General features: G+C 40.7%; 1 protein-coding gene across 1 annotated transcript in view; it reads left to right on the forward strand.

Annotated features, from left to right (window-relative positions):
• TANGO6 (transport and golgi organization 6 homolog) overlaps positions 1–24087 on the forward strand; it is a 157059-nt gene that overhangs the window by 38949 nt on the left and 94023 nt on the right. The window contains exons 13-14 of the mRNA XM_037515990.2: positions 10161–10673; positions 13272–13329. Of these exons, the coding sequence (XP_037371887.1) occupies positions 10161–10673; positions 13272–13329 (571 nt within the window). The remainder of the gene's footprint in view (positions 1–10160; positions 10674–13271; positions 13330–24087) is intronic.

The following is a 24087-nucleotide window of genomic DNA, read 5'->3' on the forward strand; positions in this document are numbered from 1 at the left end:
TTGTTCAACCCATATCATCCAGCATGTTAAAGCTTTCCAAAGTGTGTCATGTATCTTCTAGATACTTCATTTATAATTTTTTAGTTTATGTACTCAAAAAATATTTAATACAAAAAAAATATTTAATACACCCTTGCTGGGTGCCAGATATTGAGCTAAGGTGCTGGCAATGCAGTGTGGACAAAGCAGACATGGTTCCTACCCTCATGAAAATGGACTGAGTAAGGGACTCACATAGTAAATAACCATTAAAAATATATCCTTTAAGGGTCAGGAAAAAAGAGAAAATTTGCAAGCTGATCATGGTTCCTTGGCTTACAGCAGGGGAGGAGCAGGGAGAAAGGTAAGAACAGGGGAGGGAAGAACAAAGGGACTGTGGTGATGGGGGAGAAATCAAATACTGTACAAAAGTGAACAACGATGTAAAAAAAATAAATAAATTTTTGAGCCTCCCCTGGTGGCGCAGCTGATTGAGTGCCGCGCTGTGAAGCTGTCCGCAGCCTCTGCAGCACTGGTTTGATCCTGGCCGGCCGGTGAGGGTCCCACATGGCGCTGCAGACCTCTCCTGTCTCACCTGCTGCTCCCCTCAGCAGTGTATTTCGTCAGTCTGCCTGTTGTGTTCCCCGCTCTGTCTCTGATGAATCCTCTCACCCTCCCGTGCATCCGGTTCTTGTATAAAATAAATAAATCTTAAAAAAAAATAAATTTAATAATAAAAAAAGAACAGTAAATTAACAAGTGAAGGGAAAGTGTTCATTAGAAATGATAATACTATGTATTGCTCTAAAACTGAATATAACCATATAATATTTTTATGCTAGTTGAAAATATTATTTCTAAGCTTATTTGAATGGCCAAAATGCTTTTAGAGGATCAATTGGAATAATGATTCCAACTTGGAATTATTATTCAAATTCTAACAGAATTTAAGAATATTTGAATGTTTATGTTCATGTATAAATAAACATAAAAGCTTGAGTTTACAATGCTAAATATATCTTTTGAATTGAATGAAGTACTGCAAAAGAGAAGTAGAAGGTACCAAGAGAACATGAGATCCAACCTAGTCTGGGAAAGTTTCCAGGGAGGAAGTGTAAGTTGAAGCTAAGACTTGAAGGATGAATTGGAGGAGACTCTTCCAGTTAAAGAAAATGTCATGTACAAAGCCTGGGAAGCAGAAAGGAGCTTGATATAGAAAGTCAGTGTGGCTGAACTGGTAGAGCCTAAGGGTCAGAATAGTGCCAGGCAAGATGGACCATCAGGCAGGGATATGTTTATGTATGCCAGCCCAGTTAATTACACTCAATTAGAAGACTACAATAAAGCAGAAGAGGCCTCACGTGAGTGTTATGAAATCTGACCTGAAATCAAAATGGTCGTAACTCTTAGCCTTCTGGGAGTAGGATTTTCAGTTTGAGGATTCGAATCTGATACTGATTCTTGGTATTTTATTGATAAAATTTTCCTTTCTCTAGCCTGTCCTCAAGGGGAAAAGGAATTTTGTCTGGGACCTAACTTTGTATTTTTCCTGTATTTTGGGGGAAAAAAGTTTTTGTCTCATTTCTAGAGTTGTATTATATTTGGCTGTTAGAACTGTCAAGAAGTGATTCACCGATGGCATCATTTTTCTCAAGTTGTGTTTTACTGGATTTAGTTGGCCTGCTTGGTTTTTATTTTTCAGGTTGAGTATTAATTTGAATAGCCTGTGCTGTTGTAAGTGGAGAATGAGTATGTGTGTTTTTTGCTTTTCTTTTTTCTTAATACTTATAATTTCCAACCTCATCCTAAGCGCAAAATAGAGCACAGTATCTTAGTTTCCCTTTCTAGAAGCCCATTATGTATGAATTAATCATCCTCTAAGAGAAACTCAATTACCTGATGTAAATGAGCAGCCTGCTCCTGTCCCTGCCCTTATGTGAGCCATCCTGACTCACCCTTACATCCTGGATTCCTCTGACTTTGCAAGTTAGTTAAGTGGGCATAAGCACGTCACACTTATACTTTTGCCCTAGATCTATTAAATTTTTTTCCTGTTTGATTCATGCATTGATTAGTGACTTCTATAATAGTATTGGTTTTTCTGTCTTTCTATTAAGGGGACAAAGTCCTGATTCTGAGTGATGTTTTCAGGTGATCATTATCAAGGAAGGTTTTCTGCTTCAGAGTCTACTTCAGAGACTAGAAGATTATACGATAAGATTATATCCCATTAGGACTCATCTTTTGACTAATGAAACAATACCAAACGGCCTTTGAACAATTTTTTTTCTTTTCCTTCCTAATTTATGAAATCAAAGTGATCATTAAATTAATTTGGAGAAAGTAAAGATTTAAGACTAGTAACAACTTAACTGTAATTCCAAACTCACTTTCTAAGTTTCAGGTTTGGTCACCATAAAAGTAGGCTATATCGGGCCTGCCCGGTGGCGCAATGGTTGAGCGCTGGGTTGCAAAGCTGCCGGCAGCCTCTGCGGCGCCGGTTCGATCCCCGGCTGCTCCCCGGCCACCGGAGGAGGATCCCACATGGCGCGCAGACCTCTCCTGCTGCCCGCTGCTCCCCTCAGCAGTGTACTTCGGTCCTTCTGCCTGCTCTGCTCCCTGCTCTGGCTCTGGTGAATTCTCTCACCCTCCCGTGCTTCTGACTGTACCCAGTGCATGTATAAACAAAACAAACAAACAAACAAACAAATAAATAAATTAAACATGCCTCTATTAAAAAAAAATAAAGAGAAAAAAAAAAAGTATGCTATATCTAATGTGTAGCATAACTTGTCTGGCCTTTAGGAAGCTGTTCCTGCAGAACATTCCAAAGTCTGTTAGAACCTTGAAAGCTGATCTGAGCTTTTTAAGGCTAAGGGTGGTGGGGCTGGGACTTGAACCCAGATCTTCAGGTCCAATATCCAGTGCTTGCCACGCTCATCCCATACCATTGTCTGAGAATACTGCAGAATAAACTCAGTCAGTATTTATCTTAGCGCTTTGCCCTCATGGAGCTTACCTTTAGTGAAGATGATTAATCTGATGGATTCTTAATTCTTTTTTTTTTTTTAAGATTTATTTATGTATACAAAAGCTGGGGTATAGGCCAGAGGTATGTGTGGGGGAATTGGAGGATTCAACAGAGTGGGGAACAGAACAGGTGGATTGACTGAAATACACTGCTGAGGGGAGCAGTGAGTGAGACAGAAGAAGTCTGCTGCACCACGTGGGTTTGCTCCCTGGCTGGCGGGGATGGGGATCGAACTTGTGCTGTGCTGCAGTGGCTGTGGAGAGCTTCATAGTGCTGCAACTTAACCCCTTGCCCCACCAGGGAGGCCCCTGCTGGATTCTTAATTCTTTTGTAAAAAGAGATTCATATTGCTATATCTAAGGTGTAGCTCATAAAAATGGCGTGTTGACTGAGAACACAAACAAAAACACCACTTGTAATAAATTCAAACTGCTCATTTAAATATCTGAAGAAACAGTTGATATACAGAAATGAGAACATAATGAATATTTTTCAGAATTAAGAAATTTTAGGTGAGAATTTTATTGCTGGAAGAAACCCTCAGATTCTTCCAAAACAGTGACTTTTGCTGGAGCAGGATGAGGTAAGGCAGAATGAGGGTTTATATGCCTCTCAGGGGCTGTCACTCCGTTGTAATACTTCCCTTAGAACCTGTGCACTCTCCTACCACCCACTGCCTTCAATCCTGACCCTACCAGATCACCTCCCAGTTCTTAAATTTGAAAACGTTTCAACATTTAGAACCACTCACCATCTAATTTGTTTTTTCCTGCCCCCCTGAAAGAAATCAGTTGTGAGTTGACTTGACTTTGCCCATCCCACTCCTAAAGCATTCCAGAAACTTGACAGAGAGGCAGGCAGATGAGGAATCTGTCACTCACCTGTGGTGTGCTCCTGCAGGCCTCAGAGCTGACACAGAATTCTGCACTCTGAACAGAACATCTGTGCTGAAAAGCAGTGACAGAGTGAAAGGGGGACTCTTTGGCAAAGTCTCAATTTTGATAGTGACCTTCTGTGACCCTCGAAAAATAATTAAGTGCTTCAATCTCTCATTCACCAATTAAGTGAATATTGCTTTACACTTCAAAACTTTTGTGAATGTTTCTGAACAAATAGTTATCACCTGTAGTCTTAGATTTCCCTGCTCATTCTCATAGTGGTAAATCTGAGGCTTATGAAGCTGAAAGTATATATAACTTTAATTGCCTTATAAGCTACTGGATTCAGAATACATCTACCTACCCATGATGATTAGCGAAGTTACCCAGTTGAATAAGATGAATCCAATAATGACTAAGAAGTTTGAAAATAGGAAGAAAAGATGGTTGTTCTTTTTTAAGTAGACTATTTTTAGAGTCACTTTAGGTGCACAGCAAGAGTGAGCAGGAGGTACAGAGAAATCACATGAATCTCTTGTTTCCCCCCTGCCCCCCACATACAACACACTTCCTGGCCCCTTCCCACCGTGAACCTTCTACACTAGATTGGTACATTTACTAAAATCAGTGAACCTACTCTGACACATAGTCGTTAGTCAAAGTCCATAGTTTTCTTAGTGTTGTCCATTCTGAATTTTGACAAACCTATAGGTGACCTGTATCCACCATTAGAGTAAAGTAATGCATATAGTATTATATGTGACAGTATCCTCTCTGTGCTGCCTATTCACCCCTCTTTCCCTGCTAATGCCTGGCAATCACTGATCTTTGCACTGTCTCCATAGTTTTGCCTTTGCCAGAATGTTATGTAGTGGAAACATGCTGTGTAGTCTTTCCAGATTTCCTTCTTTTACTGAGTAATAAGTAAAGGTTCCTCAATATGCTTCATATCTGGATAGCATTTTTTTTAAGCACTGAAATAATATTCCATTGTTTAAATGTACCATAGTTTTATTTATTCATTCACCTATTGAAGAACTTCTTGGTTCCTTCCAAGTGTGGGTTATTATGAATAAAGCTGCTTTCAACATCATGAATAGGCTTTTGTTTGAACTCATTTGGTTAAATACCAAGGAGTACAATTGCTGAATCATATAGTAAGAATGTTTAGTTTTGTAGCAAACTGCCAAAATGCCTTGCAAAATGAGTGTACAATTTGCATTCCATCTAGCACTGAATGAGAGTTCCTGTTGCTCCACATTCTCACCAGCATTTGGTGGTATCAGTGTTTTGGATGTTAGTCATTATACTAAGTGTGTAGTGGTATTTCATAGTTTTAATTTGCAGTTCCCTCATGAAATGTCATTGAGCATCTTTTTTTTTTTTTTATAGAGGCATGTTTTATTTATTTATTTGTTTGTTTGTTTTTTTGTTTATACATGCACTGGGTACAGTCAGAAGGGCGGGAGGGTGAGAGAATTCACCAGAGCCAGAGCGGGGAGCAGAGCAGGCAGAAGGACCGAAGTACACTGCTGAGGGGAGCAGCGGGCGGCAGGAGAGGTCTGCGCGCCATATGGGACCCTCCTCCGGTGACCGGGAAGCAGCCGGGGATTGAACCGGCGCCGCAGAGGCTGCGGGCAGCTTTGCAGACCAGCGCTCAACCGCTGTGCCACTGGGGAGGCCTGAGCATCTCTTTATGTACTGTATATAGCTGTATATTTTCTTTGGTTAGGTACCTCCTTAAATTGTTTGCCCACTTTTAAATCAAGTTGTTTATTTTCTTATTGTTGAGTTTTTAGAGTTTTTTTGTATGTTTTGGGCAACTGTCCTTTATCAGATATGTCTCTTGCAAATATTTTCTCTTAGTCTGTGGCTTGTCTTCTTTTGCTTCTGCATTGTACCTGCTTAAATTGTTTGCCCACTTTTAAATCAAGTTGTTTATTTTCTTATTGTTGAGTTTTTAGAGTTTTTTTGTATGTTTTGGGCAACTGTCCTTTATCAGATATGTCTCTTGCAAATATTTTCTCTTAGTCTGTGGCTTGTCTTCTTTTGCTTTTGCATTGCAAAGCAGAAGTTTTGAATTTTAATGAAATTCAGCTTATTGATAAATTTCATGGACATCTTTTCTTTGGCATTGTATCTAAAAAAGTCATCACCATATCCGAGGTCATCTAGATTTTTCTCCTCTGTTATCTTGTAGGAATTTTCTAGTTTTGAATTTTACATTTGAGTCTATGATCCATTTTGAGTCAATGTTTGTGATTGTTGAAGATCTGTGTCTAGATTCATTTTTGCATGTGAATGTCTTCTTGTTCCAGCACCATTTGTTGAAAAGTCTGTCTTTTCTATATTGTATTACTTTCCCTTTTTAGTTATAGACAAGTTACTATATTTATGTGGATCTACTTCTATTCTCTCTACTCTGTCCTATTGATCTATTATTTGTCTTGTAGTGTATTGTTTTAAGAAGAAATTGTTAGGGCCTCCCTGGTGGCGCAAGGGGTTAAGCACCACACTATGAAGCAATCCGCAGCCTCTGCAGCATGAGTTCTATCCCCGGCTGGAGAAACCCACATGGCAAGGCAAACCTCTCTTGTGTCACCCGCTGCTCCCCGCAGCAGTGTATTTCAGTCAGTCTGCCTGTTCTGTTCCCCACCCTGTCTCTGGTGGATCTTCTTACCCCCTGCATCTCTGACCTGTACCCCAGGTACAGATATGCCTAAATCAATATTTAAAAAAAAAAAAAAGAAAAATTGTTAGATATAGGCCTCCCTGGTGGCTCAGGGGTTAAAGACACGGCACTATGAAGCTGTCGGCAGCCACTGCAACATGAGTTCCATCCCTGGCCAGGGAGCTGACCTACATGGCGCAGCAGACCTCTCCTAGCTCACCTGCTGCTCCCCTCAGCAGTGTATTTCAGTACATTGGTGTGTTCTGCTGCCCACTCTGTCTCTGGTAAATCTTCTCACCTCCATACCTCTTGCTTATACCCCAGTTCTTATATGCATAAATAAATAAAATTTTTAAAATAAATTTTTATATATGCTAGAACTTGAAAATATACCTATAATGTAAATACAAGTAGATATTACCATTTTATTTTATTTTATTTTAATTTATTTTAAAGATTTATTTATTTATACAAGCACTGGGTACAGTCAGAAGCGCAGGAGGGTGAGAGAATTCAACAGAGCCAGAGTGGGGAACAGCAGGCACGGCAGGAGAGGTCTGTGGCCCAATGTGGGACCCTCGCTGGGGGCCGGGGATAGAACCAGCACTGCAGAGGCTGCGGGCAGCTTCGCAGCCTAGCCCTCAACTGCTCTGCCACCAGGGAGGCCCGATATTACCATTTTAGATGCTTAAAGACAAAGCAAAGTTCCATGATACTACAGAGATGGTGAATGAAGTCTGGCATAATGATCACTTAACAAAATTATTCTAAAATCTCTTTTCAGTTCTATATAGATCATGGAAAAAAATTTACCTTTTTTTTTTTTTTTAAACGATTTATTTATTTATATAAGCACTGGGTACAGTCAGAAGCACGGGAGGGTGAGAGAATTCACCAGAGCCAGAGTGGGGAGCAGAACAGGCAGAGGACCGAAGTACACTGCTGAGGGGAGCAGCAGGCAGGGCAGGAGAGGTCTGCGCGCCATGTGGGACCCTCGCTGGTGGCCGGGGATCGAATTGGCGCTGCAGAGGCTGCAGGCAGCTTTGCAGACCAGCGCTCAACCGCTGCGTCACCAGGGGAGGCTCACCTTTTTTTTTTTAAAGTAATGCACATCTTCGCTTTCATATTATCCTCTACCCTTAATATGCAGTAACATCAGGATGATTGGTTGTTTTATATGAAGATAGGCTTCATATTGTGGAACTACAAATTCTACTTTACATCAATTTTGCATTAGTTTTTAATTGTTTAAACCAACAAATCTGGGGGAGCATCTAGTCAAATTTCACAGGTACAAGCCTGACACTGACCTCAGTTTTCATTTACTTGGGTGGAGTGTGGTGGGGAGAGTGAATAATAACTTTTTTTTTGCACATATAGTGTAAAATTTATATAGATTATATAGAATATTATATAGATTCTATGAAAGTTACTGGGCTAATTGATTGGTTGGTTGGATAATGAAGTGAATGAATAAGTAATAAAACCCTGCCTTGGTGGAAGGGTCAAAACAGGGAGGGAAGAGCACAAGGAACTATGATGACAGTTCATCATAGGTGATGTAGGGCTGGGAGAATCATGGAGACTATACCTGAAGGGAGAAATCAAATATTGTATAAAAATGAGCAATGATTTAAGAAAATAAAAATAAAAATAAAATTAAAAACAAACCAAAAAAACCTACTGCCTTATTCAAGAAAGGATTTAAGACCACAAGGTTTTCAAATCATCAGGACCTCATGAAGACTCATATAATAATTTCCTAAATATTTTTAAATGAAAAGGGTTATCACTGTTCTTGTTTCTTCACTGACTGCACATCTGCCTTTCCTAGTGAGGCATAAGGCATGATTAGAACAAAGCTTCCAGAGAGAATAAAATCTAATGTAATTTTCACTCCTACTTTCTAAGAAATTTCCTTTTGCCAGTGATCATTCTAATCTTTTCCAGGCCCCTGTGATCCCCTGTGTGCTGACCAGCCACTTTAGATCATGTTGTTAAGAACAGTTTCATTCAGTCAAGTGAGGGCATGTCAGATTTGGGGTAGAACTGTGGACTCCAGAGTCAGATTTGTTGAGCTCACATCTTACCATCATCTTTGTAACCTTGGATATGTTTTCTTAACTGTGCTATGCATCCATTTTCCACCTGATTAAAATATAGATAAATATAGTAATGGGATCTCAGGAATAGGAATATGTACCTGTTTATTTTTTGTTTATTGTATTTATTTTTAAAACAGCTACATTGCACTTACTATGTGTCAGGCACTGAGTACCTTATTAGTTTTAACTCATCTATTTATGTCAAATGGTGCACAAAACTAAAACAAAAACAAAAACCCGTAATACAATAAAAAATACAATAAAAGTCAAAATACAATAATCTAGAAAAGAATTTTTCTGTATGTTATGTATTAAAATTCAGTATAGTATAAGTACCTATTGAGACAGAAGTCCATTAGGAAAGTGAGCATAAAGCATATAGTCTGATCACAGAGAAAGAAATGCAGACAGCTAATAAACATGAAAGGATAATTAATAGTGCTCTTAGTCTGACTAATACAAATTAACAGCATAAGATACTATGTTTTGTCCATTAGGTTGTAAAAATTAAGAGTAACAGTATGCATCACTGATCTATATATGTATTTTTAGCTTTAGAAAAGTACCTGTGTGTTGTAAATGCTCAATAAATGTTGGCTATAATTATTCAAGATGACTCAGGCTATATGCTGATTACACCAGGAGTAAGATTCGCTCCCCATCCGTTTTACTCAGAATATGTTTCATTAAAAGAAAACTATTGGATAGTTTCACTTCTAGGAGAACATAGGGAAACCATACAAGCGATCAGAAAAAAAAAGAGGCAAAACTAGTGGACCTCCCCGGTGGTGCAGTGGTTGAGCGCTGGGTTGTGAAGCTGCCCTGCAGCCTCTGCAGGGCCAGTTGGATTCCTGGCCACCAGGCGAGGGTCCCACATGGCGCACAGACCTCTCCTGCCTCCCACTGCTCCCCTCAGTGTACATCGGTCCTCTGCCTGTTCTGCTCCCCGCTCTGGCTCTGGTGAATTCTCTCTCCCTCCTGTGCTTCTGACTGTACCCAGTGCTTGTATAAATAAATAAATCTTTAAAAAAAAAAAAGAGGCAAAACTAGCAGGCAAACTATAAATCGGAAACATTCAGCAGTGGAGGGAAAAGGATAAAAAGGGGCGGGAAGAGCATAAGAGTCCATGGTGACAGATCATGGGTGTCTTGGTGGTAGTAATTTTATGGGGACACCTGAGAGGAGAAATCAAACATTGTACAATAATGAACAATGATATAAAATACATAAATACATTTTTTAAAATATTTAATTATTTATTTATACAAGCACTGGGTATAGGAGAGGTCTGTGCACCATGTGGGACCCTCACCGGTGGCTTGGGATCAAACCGGCCTGCAGAGGCTGCAGGCAGCTTCGCAGCCCAGCGCTCAACCGCTGCGCCACCAGGGGAGGCCCATAAATAAAATTTTTTAAAAAGAAAATGATTCCTTATGTTCAGGTCATAACATCTGCTGTGTTCATGTGAATGTGACACTCTCCATTTTATTTTGTAGCTGAAGTCAAGTGATTTTGCTGTTCTGAAGCAGTTGCTGCCTCTGCTGGAGAAGGTCTCTGACACGTACCCTGACCCTGTCATCCAAGAACTCGCTGCTGATCTCCGCATCACCATCTCCACCCATGGGGCCTTCTCCACCGAGGCTGTGAGTGTGGCTGCCCACAGTACCCTGAACAAAAAGGATCCAGGAAGCAAAATAGAACAGCAACAAAGCAGTTGTGAGAAATATGCTGATGCGTCTCCTGACCACCTCGAACAAGAGCAAAGCCGGGAGAAATGCAACCGAGCAGGCCTGAAGGCTGATGCTGCACACATTCCTCAGGAAGCCAATGAAGCCAACCCTACCACAAATCAGAAGCCTGGGAGCGCAACCACAATGGAGCTCCAGGCGGTTCTTTTAGCAGCTTATGATCCTCAAATTCCTACACGGGCTGCTGCCCTGCGAACTCTTTCCCGTTGGATAGAGCAGAGAGAAGCAACAGCCCTTGAGATGCAAGAGAAACTTCTCCAGGTGAGTAGAACACGCTACAGAATACATGCATGCAGGTGGGAGTCCAGCTTTCTGGGGGTCTGGACTGTGTAGCAAGCTGACCTGGGTTACTCTCAGGAAAATGGTCGGTGTTCTGAGGCGACAAGATGTCGAGTTAGGAAAGTCTTAGATAAAAGCACATAAGACTACTCAGTGGAACAAGAAGAGACCAGAGAGAGTACCAGTTACAGGAAAAAATGCTATGGACAGTCAGGAAAGGGAGAGAGTTGAAATCCGAAGTAGATCTGGACATGACCTTCACAAACTCATCAGGTTTGAGCAGCCGAATAAGGAACAGGAGACGGAACAGCATGAACAAGTTTCCAGAGATGGGAACATCCTCTTTGTGGTATAAAATAGATCCACTTTCAACACTGTGACCCAGCGCGGAGAGGTGTTCTGTTTTCTCTTCCTTCTCGAGGGTCGTTTGACAGAATTGGGTCTCCTCTCCTCTTGTCCTTCCATCACTGTGTGAAAGCTGTTCTTTATGTTGTAGACTTGTATGGGAGAAAATATATGCTTTTTGGGATCTTTTCCCTTTGTGGAGAATGTCCTGATTTCACTGTGGGTTAGAAAATTAAGAGCTAAGTGGTATAGAGATTACTGACCAAATACCAGATCAAAGTCCTGGACAAGTCGGGCCTCCCCAGTGGCACAAGGGTTTAAGACGCAACCTATGAAGCTATCCTCAGCCACTGCAACACGAACGCGATCTCCGGCCAGGGAGCAACCCACATGGCACAGCAGACCTCTCCTCACTCTCCCGCTGCTCCCCTCAGCAGTGTATTTCATTCGATCTGCCTGTTCTATTCCCTACTAGGTCTCTGGTGAATCCTCTCACCTCCCACACCTCTGGCCTGTACCCCAGTTCTTGTAAGCATAAATAAATAAATCTTTAAAAAAAAAAAAAAAGCTAAGTCCTGGACAAGTCCCTTATATTGTCTGTGCCTCAATTTCTACATTGGTATAGTGAGGATAATAATAGGACCCACTTTACGTTGAAAGATTTGAAATAAAATGATTCATATAAAGCACTAATTATAGTGATAAACATATGAGGATGCAATAAAACTAGCTGCTATTATTATTACTATTGTCTCTTCCACATACTTTGACCATTAGACTAAGAATTGTAATTCTGATTGAAAAAAATTATTTTTAGTAACTAAAGTTTTAAAACTAGTAAGTAAATAATAATTTCTGCTTATTGAGCCAGGTTCCCTCCCTTAGTTAACCTCAAACAAAAACAGTCAGTTATTCTAACAAGTAAGAAAGTTTATTCAGGGCCTCCCTGGTGGCGCAGGTGGGTGAGTGCAGCGCTGTGAAGCTGTCCGCAGCCTCTGCAGTGCCGGTTTGATCCCCGCCAGCCATGGAGCAACCCACATGGTGCTGCAGACCTCTCCTGTCTTGCCCACTGCTCCCCTCAGCAGTGTATTTCGTCAGTCTGCCTGTTCTGTTTCCCACTCTGTCTCTGGTGAATCCTCTCATCCTCCCGCACATTTAGCCTGTACTCTGGTTCTTATATAAGTAAATAAATCTTTAAAAAAAAAGAAAGTTTATTTAGAAATAAAACAACAGTAGAGAGATTAATGACAAGACCCACTGTGTCTCTCACATGGACTTTCACATTCTTTCTTCCATATTTTTTTAAAGATTTATTTATTTTTATACAAGAACTGGGGCACAGGCCAGAGGCGTGGGAGGGTGAGAGGATTCACCAGAGACAGCGTAGGGAGCAGAGCAGGCAAACAGACCGAAATACACTGCTGAGGGGAGCAGCGAGCACGACAGGAGAGGTGCACCGCACCATGTGGGTATCTCCCTGGCTGGCCAGGAATTGAACTGGTGCTGCAGAGGCTGTGGACAGCCTACAGTGCTGTGCTTAACCCACTGTGCCACCAGGGAGGCCCACTTCCATATTTTTTTTTTAAATTATTTACTTATACATTTAAGAGCTGGGGTGTAGGCCAGAGGTGCAGGGGGGTGAGAGGATTCACCAGAGACAGAGTGGGGGGCAGAACAGGCGGATTGACTGAAATACATTGCTGAGGGGAGCAGCGGGCAAGACAGGAGAGGTCTGCTGTGCCATGTGGGTCACCTCCCTGGCCAGGGATCAAACTCGTGCTGCAGAGACTGCAGATAGTTTCATAGTGCTGACGCTTAACCCCTTCCAGGGGGCCCTTCCATGTTCTTTCTGAGTGCAAGAGAAAAGGATCAAATTACAACAACTGTGCCCAACTGTGCCATCAACCTCACATAACCAACCAAAACCATCCTCTGGTGTCACAACCTGACATCTGTCATGTCCCATGAGACGGCGCCATCCATTATAGGCCGTAGTGGAATTGTGGAGGATTGCTCTCCCAGATTCTGATTTCTCATGCCTCCTTTTGGTATGTACTTAGCTATTGAAGAAGTATCTACCCCTCAGGACAGTCCTTTTAAAAATATTACAAAAACAGGACTCAAACCTATGTACTGTTTTACCCCCATGAGATCTAAAGTCTGACCAATGACTAACCAAGACAAATAATGCTTGCTCTGTGTGACTCATATCACTGCTGTATTTTGTGGTTCTAGATATTCTTGGAGAACTTGGAGCATGAAGACGCCTTTGTATATCTATCTGCGATTCAGGGTAAGTTAGTTCCAGCTAAGGAACTATAGGTCTGTCTGCTAAAGATTATATCATGTCATAGAGCCACAGGCCTGCTGGTCATTGTGTCCATCTTCCTGCCTCCTAACTAGGACTCAATATAAGCTATGGAAATAATTTTTTTGGATGGTTCCCAAAATGTGTGTATAAAGTTTGTGTCTCATAATGATGAAATCTTTATATTTACTTATCTTCCTATAGAGTAAACCCCAGTTCCTGTAAATCAAGGAAGTAAGGAATGACTCATACGTGAGTTTGCATTGCATCAATCAGCCTTCTGTATACTTGACTACTATCAGAGACACTTCTGCCCTCTCATTAAGCTAAAAAAATCTAGGGTATTTAATGTTTCTTCATCAAACACTTTTTTGCAATCTTCTGTTTCCCTTCTGTGACTCTGTTTTTTTCCACATCTCCATTAATTCATGGATTTCAAAACTAGAGTGGGGCCTCATGAAAAGGGGTGTAGAGAATTAGGCACCCTCTGTAATAGTGTGAGAAGCATACATGGTGAGACCGTAAGAATGTAGCTGGGTAGTACAGTCATCAAGAGCTCTGGCCCTGAGGTGCATTGTCTGGGTATACCTCTCAGTCCCCCGCTTCTCAGCTATGTGAACTTTGGCAAATTACTTAATCCCTCTGGGCTTCATGACCTTATCTGTAAAAAGGGGGCTAAATAGGAATGTAAAATGATACGGCTCCTTTGCAAAGTAGTTTGGCATTTCCTTGAAAAGATAAAAGAGTTATCCCTTGACCCAGCAACTTCATTCCTTATTATGTAAGTAAGAAAAATGAAAACTTATATCCCCACAAAAACTTGCACATAATAGTTCATAGTAGCTTTGTTCTTAATAGCCCAGAGGTTGGAACAGCACAAATATCTGTCACCTGATGAATGGGTAAACAAGATGTGGCATATGCATACAACATACATAAAAAGTAATGACTTACTAAAATACGCTAAAGCATAGACAGACCTTAAAAGCATCAGTAAAAGAAACCAGTACAAAAGGTCAATAGTATATGGTTTCCTCATATGGTATGTCCAGCATAGGTCAATTTATAGATACAGAATGTAGAATAGTAGTTGCCTAGTGCTGGGGAGGGGTTGGGCTAAAGGGTACAGAGTTTTTCTTTAGTATGATGAAAACTTTCTAAAATGGACTATGGTGGTAGTTACACTACTCTGCAAGTAGGAACTATTGAATTACATACTTTAAAAGAGTGAATTTTGTGCTATGTGAATAGATCCCAATAAAACAGTTACCCAAATTCATATTTTTGTGTGTATAATTGAGTAAGGGTGGAGAAGAGGCCAAAGAGATAGGATGATGATATGCAATGTGGTAGATGGGATCCTGGAATTAAAAAGGACATTAGGGAAAAACTAAGAGAATTTGAGTAAATTGTAGACCTTAGTTGATAATAAAATATCAGTATTGGTTCATTAATTGTGACAAATAGAACATACTAATGTAAAATGTTAATAAGGACAACAAGGTGTGCCGTATTTGAAAACGCTGTGCTATCTCTAGGTAATTTTGTTTCTAAAACTGTTCTAAGTTTATTTATAGAAAGGGGCCTAATAATACTAAGATTAAATGAGTCAAGACCTTGAAAGTGCTTGGCACATGTAAGTTGTTCAAAGACGTGTTAGCTCTTATCATTTTAATGTTATCACCATCACCTTATCTGTTGGATTACTCAGTAATAACATGGTGATCTGTGCTAATTTCTCACATCTAAAGCGTGAGTAGGCCCATTCCATCCATTAGTTATTGCTACATAGCAAACTACCCCAACACTCAGTATCTTAACACTAATCATTTATTATCACTCATATCTCTGACCAGTTGGGGGTTAGCTGATCTAGGCTGGGCTTGGCTGAGAAGATCTACCCCTTCCTGCCGGCCCGTAGGCTCTGTTGTACCTGTTTCTAATCATCCCTAGACCAGTGGCCTATCAGGGCATGTTCTTTTTTTTTTTTTAAGATTTATTTATTTATGCATACAAGAACTGGGGTACAGGCCTGAGGCGCAGTGGGTGAGAGGACCCAACAGAGACAGAGTGGGGAACAGAATAGGCAAACTGACTGAAATACACTGCTGAGGGAAGCAGCGGGCGAGTCAGGAGAGGTCTGCTGCACCAGGTGGGCAGCTCCTTGGCTGGGGATTGAACTCTTGCTGCAGTGGCTGCGGTTAGCTTCATAGGTTGTGTCTTAACCTCTTGTGCCACCAGGGAGGCCCCTATCAGGGCATGTTCTTGTGGAGATGGCAGACATATAAAAGAGCAAGAATAAACTCAAGAGGCCTTTTCAGGTTTCTAAGCGAGGGACTGACTTCCTATCACTTCAGCCCATTCTTTTGGGTAAAGCAAGTCATGTGACTCAATTCAGATGTCAAAGGGTAGGGAAATAGGCTCTATTCCTTTAGTGGGACAGCAGACCAAGTGACAGAGCATGTCACAGGCTTGGATTCAGGAAGGGGTGCAGGATTGATGCCAGCAATGCAGTCCTTCTCACTAATGTGTTTCTTTCTTCTGCAAAACGCGAGGTGAGTTCAATGGCATGTGCAGGTCTTTATTGGCGAGTTATTTCTTGGTGTAACTTACATATGCTCTATGCAGATCTCGTAGTTGAAGCTTGAGAGAGTGCAGAAGGGCAAGTATATCATGATGAAGGCCTGAGTCTTGGGATTAATTCTTTATTCAATAAATATTACTATACACAATACATTTGCATTGTTGTTACTAGGTTAAAAAGCAAAAAGAAAATTCTTCAAGGAGACCTAATGATCACCCAAAGAGGCATAAAAGGACAACTAGGTAACAGCAGAAGCCGAAAGTATAGAGAGTTTTGTGAGAAAAAAGTAATTACCTGCAGCTGAGGGGTGGAAGACACCACCCTGGGGGCTCGAGAGGACTCGAAAGCCACAGGGCAGTGGATGGGACTTAAACGGAAATCAAAGGCTCAGCAACTTAACATGCCTGTAATTCTTAAGTCTCAAGAAAAAAATAACCCTGTATTTTTCCCAAGAAACTGTTATACTGTCAAGGAGATGTTTATCATTGATTTTTTTTTTTTTTTAAAGACATGGTTTTCAGGGAGCAGCAGTGTGTCATTCTAATGTGGCAGCGTTGCTGTTTGGAATAAGTTTTCTAGCTGATTAACCCACTGAGCTCATTAGCCTCTAGGGTCTGCTATAAAAATCACAACTGTTGGTTTTGTGTTTGTTTTTAGTAATTTTAATTGGTGTGCTAATCAGTTAGTAGCTAATTTGGTGATGAAGAACATGGGCGGTAGAGGTGTAGTTTCTGTTCTCAGCTCCCCAAGATGGACAAGTTTGAATTAATTGATGTTTTTGGTGTCTGTAACATACACTTAAAGGCGAAGGCCTTAGGTGAATTTCCCATTAAGAAAGGAAAGAGGTGAATTTTCCCACCTGCTTTGCCAGTGTCTTTTGCCCAGGCGGAAAGCAGTGCTGGAGCCAAGCCGCTGTGGACTCCCAGTCAGACAACCCAACTCCCTTCAAAATGCCCTGCGTTCAAGGGGCACCTGGTTGTCTTTTGAGCAGCATTTAATTTGGGGGAGTGAGTGTGTGTGTGTGTGTGTTTTAAGTTTTCCTTTCCTTTGCTGCCTAAATGGCTCCATGAAAAAATAACAACATACCTTTTGCTTAATTTAGTGATATTTTGCTGTCTTTCTTTTGTAATTTCTTGCCAACTTTGTCTGCAGTCCAGGGACAGTGCATAGGAGTGAAATAAACCCACCCATTCAATAGCTGATGTTGGATTTTCTGATATATGCGTTATCTGTCCATCACAACAGTTTGAGAACTAAATTCTCTATGAGTTCAATTTTAATTTTATGAAAAATCGTATCTCCTTTTGGTCCTACTGATAAGTGATAATTGACTTGATTCTCATAGCACCTGCTCCCAGGTAAGTAGGTGCTCAGTAGTAGATTCTTTAGGCAGGAAATTATATATCAAATCACTGAGGGTTTTTTTTGAAGATTTATTTATTTGTTTGTTTATTATTTATGCACAGAACTGGGGTACAGGCCAGAGGTTCGGGGAGTGAGAGGATTCCCGAGACAGAGTGGGGAACAGAACAGGCAGACTGAGTGAAATACACTGCTGAGGGGAGCAGCGGGCGAGATGGGAGAGGTCTGCTGCACCGTGTGGATCACCTCCCTCCCTGGCTGGGATGGAACTCAGGCCACAGCAGTGAGAGCCTAAGTCTTAACCCCTGGGCCATCAGGGAGGCCCCATAACACTGAGTTCTGTCTACAATCCAGAGTTTATAGTGGAAGGTTTAGTCTCTTTTTACACTCTTTATATATTCTTTTTTCCATTGTTTTGGCATCATTATCATTGTACAAGTTAATGCATTCTCTCTCTCTCTCTTTTTTAAATGTAAATGTGAGTTGTAGAAGGTAAAAAATAGAAGTCCTTCCTTAAAACTGCCATTAAAACATGTCCTCGAGGGCCTCCCCGGTGGTGCAGCGGTTGAGCGCTGGGTTGCGAAGCTGCCCACGGCCGGTTCGATCCCTGGCTGCTCCCCGGCCACCGGAGGAGGGTCCCACATGGCGTGCAGACCTCTCCTGCCGCCCGCTGCTCCCCTCAGCAGTGTACTTCGGTCCTTCTGCCTGCTCTGCTCCCCGCTCTGGCTCTGGTGAATTCTCTCACCCTCCCGCGCTTCTGACTGTACCCAGTGCATGTATAAACAAAACAAACAAACAAACCAGCAAACAAATAAATAAAGCATGCCTCTATAAAAAAAAACAAAAAACAAACATGTCCTCGAGTCCATACTAGATGTTTTGGGCACTGTTCACATTGCTCACATAGATGTTCAATAATGACTGTGGTAAGTAAATACTTTTCAAATAAGATAGCCAGGTTTTTTTTTTAATCATACTATGGATCTGCTCTTGTGTCCTCTGAATCAATTTTAATTATTTACTTTTTTTTAAAGATTTATTTATTTATGCGTACAAAAACTGGGGTATAGGCCAGAGGTGGGGGTGGTGAGAGGATTCACCAGAGACACAGTGGGGAGCAGAACAGGAAGACTGACTGAAATGCACTGCTGAGGGGAGCAGTGGGCGAGATAGGAGAGGTCTGCTGCGCCATGTGGGTCAGCTCCCTGGCTGGAGATCGAACTCATGCTGTAGTACCTGCAATTGCTTCATAGTGCTGACGCTTAACCCCTTTCACCACCAGGGAGACCCCCGCTTTTTATTTATTTAAAGGACATTTTGAGAGCAACATCAAAGATACATTTCAGGGATCCAGGTGATCCCCACCATTGTCAAAATGATATTTGGATAAAACTACCAAGTTCATTGAAAAAAATACAGCAGAGCCCTGGGCTCTGATCCACGCATGGAGGTGAAAGTACACTCTTGCCTTGTAGTGAAAAGAATGTAGACATCACGACATGCCCAAACAAATCACAACAACTATTCCACCTTCTTCCTTTCTTCATTTCTGGAGAAAGAGCCAAGGGGAGGGAAAGCCAAAGAGGGGGAAAGTAGATACAAGGTAAAATTGTGTTTACAGTTTCTAACTGCACAGGATTACAAGTTTTAACTTGTCAGAGCCTGAACTCCTTGTCTTCTTCTCAGGTTTCTCCCTCAAATAAAGTAAGTTGGGCAATCATCAACTGAAAATAATTCTATCCCTTGAAGGGCCATCTAAATTGGATCTGGCATTGAAATTTGGATCATAGTCCTGTGAAGTGTATCATTTCCATGTATGTCCTTGAAATGGGAAGATTTCTTTTTATGTACTAACCTGGTTACTGTACCACCTAATTAACAAATGAGCACTTTGTAAACATCTCTCAAGTATACTATCAGTAAATTTTTGAGTAATTTTAGGAAGTAGATAGTATCCTCATTTTTTAAACTTCTTATTTGAGATATAATTTATAAACCAAAAATTCACTATTTAAAATATGATTCAATGTTTTTAGTATATTTAGAGAATTATGTAATCTTCACTGCTAATTTTAGAACTTTTCATCAGTTCAGAAAGAAACCCCATATTTATTACCATCATTTCCTATCCCCCACTTCCCTTAGCCCCTGGAAAACACAAATCTACTTTTTGTCTCTGTGGATTTGCCTATTCTGGACATTTCATAAAAATAGAATTACATGGGCCTCCCTTGTGGTGCAGGTGGTTAAGCAACGCACCATGAAGCAGCCTCTGTAGCATGAGTTCTATCCCTGGCAGGCCAGGGAGCAACCCACATTGGCGCCGCAGATCTCTCCTGTCTCACCCGCGCTCCCCTCAGCAATGCATTTCAGTCAGTCTGCCTGTTCTGTTCCCCACTCTGTCTCTGGTGAATCCTCTTACCCCCTGCATCTCTGGCCTGTACCCCAGCTCTTGTATGCATAAATAAATAAATCTTTAAAAAAAAATAGAATCACACAATGAGTGGTCTTTTGTGTCTGGCTCCTCTCATTTAGCATAATGTTTTTGAGGTACAATCATGTTGTAGCAGGGATTGATACTTCGTTCCTTTTCCTGGCTGAATAATATTACACTGCAGAGATAATTACATTTGTTTATCCATTCATTTGGATTGTTTTTACTTTTCAGCTATGATGAATAATGCTGTTATGAACATTTATCTACAAGCGTTTGTGTGGACATATGTTTTCATTTCTCCTGGGTATGTACCTAGGAGAAAATTACTGGGTCATGTAGTAATCCTCTATTTAACCTTTTGAGGGACTACTGAGCTTTTCCATTAGTGGCTGCACTATTTTATTTTCCTATCAGTAATGCTTGAGGGCTCTGATTTCTCTGCATCCTCGCCAATACTTGTTCTTGTCTGTCTTTTTTTTTTTTTTTCATTTTTTTTTATATTCCCCATACAATTGCGACCCCCTTATTTTGACCCCAATCCCTCCCCTCCCCGCCCTTCACCCCCCATAGGGTGTCTCTGGTTCATAGTTGTTTGTTGATTTTGATTTTTACTTTCTTATAGTTATTCTTTTTCCTGGTCCCTTATTTAAGTTTTCTAGATTCCTGCTATGAATGAAACCATCTGGTATTTTTCTTTTTTTTTCTGGCTTATTTCACTGAGCATGATCCCTTCCAGCGCCATCCGTGTTGCTGCAAATTGCATGTGTTTATCTTTTTTGAATGCTGAATAATATTCCATGTTGTGTATGTACCACATCTTCTTGATCCAGTCATCTATTTTTGGGCACTTGGGTTGTTTCCAAAGCTTAGCTATTGTAAATAGTGCTGCTATAAACATAGGGGTGCAGGTGCTCTTTGGAATTGATGTTTCTGTGTCCTTTGGGTAAATACCTAGGAGTGGAATTGCTGGATCATATGGAAGCTCTATGTTTAGTAGGTCCAGAAATCTCCACACAGCTCTCCATAGTGGTTGGACCAGTTTGCACTCCCACCAACAGTGCAGGAGAGTTCTTTTTTCTCCACACCCTCGCCAACATTTGTTGTTGCTAGTTTTTTTAATATGTGCCATTCTCCCTGGTGTAAGATGATATCTCATGGTAGTTTGATTTGCATTTCCCTGATTACAAGTGATGTTGAACATTTGTTTGTCTTTTTTATAATAGCCTCTTTAGTGGAAATGAAATGATAGCTTGTGATTTTGATATGCATTTTTCTAATAAATGAGGGTGTTAATCATCTTTTCATGAGCTTACTGTCCATTTCTATCTCTTCTTCAGAGTACTGTCTATTCAGATTATTTGCCCATTTTTAAATTAGATTATGTGTCTTTTTGTAGTTGAGTTATAAGTGTGCCCTATGTCCTTTATGAAATATATGAAATTATATAGATATGGTTTGCCATTCTGTGGGTTGTCTTTTTCCTTACAATCGTTATCACTCGAAGCATAAAACTTTGTATTATTGATGAAACCCAGTTTATCAATATTTTCTTTTATGCTTGCACTTTTGGTATTTTTTTTTAAAGATTTATTTTATTTATGCATATAAGGGCTAGGGTACAGGCCAGAGGTGTGGGAGGGTGAGAGGATTCACCAGAGACAGAGTGGGGAACAGAACAGTCAGAATGACTGAAATACACTGCTGAGGGGAGCAGCGGGTGAGTCAGGAGAGGTCTGCTGTGCCATGTGCTTTGCTCCCTGACTGGCCGGGGGATCGAACTTATGCTGCAGAGGCTGTGGATAGCTTCATAGGTTGCATCTTAACCCCTTGCGCCACCAGGGAGGCCCCCACTTTTGGTATTTTTAAGAAATCATTACCTAAACCAAGATAATGCAGTTTTACTTCTATATTTTCTTCGTAGTGTTTTAAATTGATACATTTAAAATGATCCATTTTGAGTGAATTTTTGGTATGATGAGAGATACCCCATTTTATAGCTAAATATGCTAGATATAATTAAATCCTTTCCCTAAGATTACATAGTAAGTAATTTGAACCATGTTATTGGTCTCAAAATTGTTTATTTTTCCTACTTCAATGCACTAGGTCACTTCTCTAGAGCTTTTCAAGTTATGGTAGAAATTGCATAACTCTATTTATGTGCTTAGGATTAAAAACATAAAATTATTAATAAATATTTATTAAAATTAATTCTAAATACTACAGAAAGCTTTGATTTTATCAACAATCCTGAACTATAATAAAAGCAGATAATATAATCCTATTGCAAATGAAGAATTAACTTTCCTATAAACACAAAAGTTGGGAGAGTGGAGGAGCTAGGACCACGCCTGTTTCACAAGAAGCCCCAGTCCACTCTTCCTCATCTTACTATAGCCGCCCCATCTCCCTCAGGTCAGAGATAGCATTTTAAGGCCCAGAACACTACAGATTTTCATTAGCTCATTTTTGGGATATCTATTTAGTAGCCTCCTCTGTCACTTGAAAGTTGATACATTCAGTTTTACATCAGAATATTTAGTAGTTTAGTACTTTTTACCTGCAAATAAATGATGAACTGGCTACTTCAAGGTTAGTTATTATCTTTTTTCCAAGATTGCCCCATAGAATCGCCATATAAGAGACACAGAAAAAAGTGTTATAAGCAGTTACCATTGAGTACCTGTTATGTGCCAGTCACAGCAACCCTGCAAATTAGGAACTTTACCCCTATTTTCTTTTTTTTTTCCCCAAAGATTTATTTATTTATTTATACAAGCACTGGGTACAGTAAGAAGCGCGGGAATTGAGAGAATTCACCAGAGCCAGAGCAGGGAACAGAACAGGCAGACTGATGAGGTATACTGCTGAGGGGAGCAGCGGGCGCGGCAGGAGAGGTCTGCACACCATGTGGGACCCTCGCCGGTGGCCGGGTATCAAACCGGCGCTGCAGAGACAGCGGGCAGCTTCGCAGCTCAGCGCTCAACCGCTGCGCCACCAGGGGAGGCCCGGAACTTTACCCCTATTTAACAGGTGAGGGAACTCAGACTCTAAGAGGTTAGTTAAGCACTGGCCCAAAGGGACACAGGTACAAAATGTCAAGATCAGGATTCAAATTTTACGTTTCTCTGACTCTGAAGATGTCACAGGGAACAATGATTAAGCCTGTGCCTGCACTGTTTCTGTTCCCAAGGTGCAGATTTCCTGCTGGTGTAGGAGAACCAGGCCTGCCTATGGGAAATAGTTTCTGGGCAAATCATCTTTTCTATAACTCAATAATATGCTGCACTCATCCTGGCCTGATTGTGTGTGCGCATTTAGCGGTGTATAGTGTTATTTTTCAAGCAGTCTGTTTACATCTTTGAAATGCTCTTCCATGAGTAGACTATGATTGTGTTACCTCACACTGCCTGTTCTCCCGTTGATGACTGTCATTGCAGCATCATTTTAAAAGCCCAGAAATCCATCCTGGGATCTGTGTAGTTTATTGAGATTTGGCTTAGGTAAACATGTAACTTTGTGTATAGAACTTTTACTTGCTGCATTTCTGATGCCAACAGTGATTTTAAAATAACTGACTTTAATACAAATATGAGGCTGTCAAGAAATCAGAACCATTGTACTCTGAGGGTGGAAACATAAGATTGTTGCTTTGCAAAACGGTCTGGCAGTTCTCAAAGGTTAAGCATAGTTACCAATTCCATCCCTGGTTATAGATGCCCAAGAGAAAGGAAACATATGTCCAGACAGAAGCTTATATGAATACTTATTAGCAGCATTATTCACTGTAGCCAAAAAGTGGAAACAACCTAAATTCCCATCACCTGATGAATGGGTAAATAAAATGTGGTATATCTGTACAGTGGAATATTATTTGATGATAAAAAAGAATAAAGTACCAATTCATGCAACAAAATAAACAACAAAATGAACAAACTTTGAAAACATGGTAAGTAAAAGAAACCAGACACAAATGGCCACATATTGTGTGATTCCATTTATATGAAATGTATAGAATAGGCAAATCCATAGATACAGGAAGTTTATTAGTGGTTGTCGGTGGATAGGGGTGGAGGTGAATGAGGTGTGATGATCGTGGATAGGTTTCTTTTGGGAGTAATGAAAATGCATTGGAATTAGTAGTCAGGATCAGTAAACAAAACTCATAAATGTAATAAAAGTCACTGAATGGTGCACTTTAAAAAATAATCTTCAAAAATTCAGAACCATGTTTTTTTATGGAGCTCTTAGGATTACCAAGGGATGAATGGGCAGAATTTAAATGTGTGCAGATGAAGTGAAGGGATTGAGGCTGAACCAAGCAAAAGTAGGAAGATGTGCATGAGCAGGGCAAGTACAA

Source organism: Talpa occidentalis, unplaced genomic scaffold (assembly GCF_014898055.3).
Source record: "Talpa occidentalis isolate TD23 unplaced genomic scaffold, MPIMG_talOcc4v2.1 talOcc4.17, whole genome shotgun sequence".
Lineage (NCBI taxonomy): Eukaryota > Metazoa > Chordata > Mammalia > Eulipotyphla > Talpidae > Talpa > Talpa occidentalis.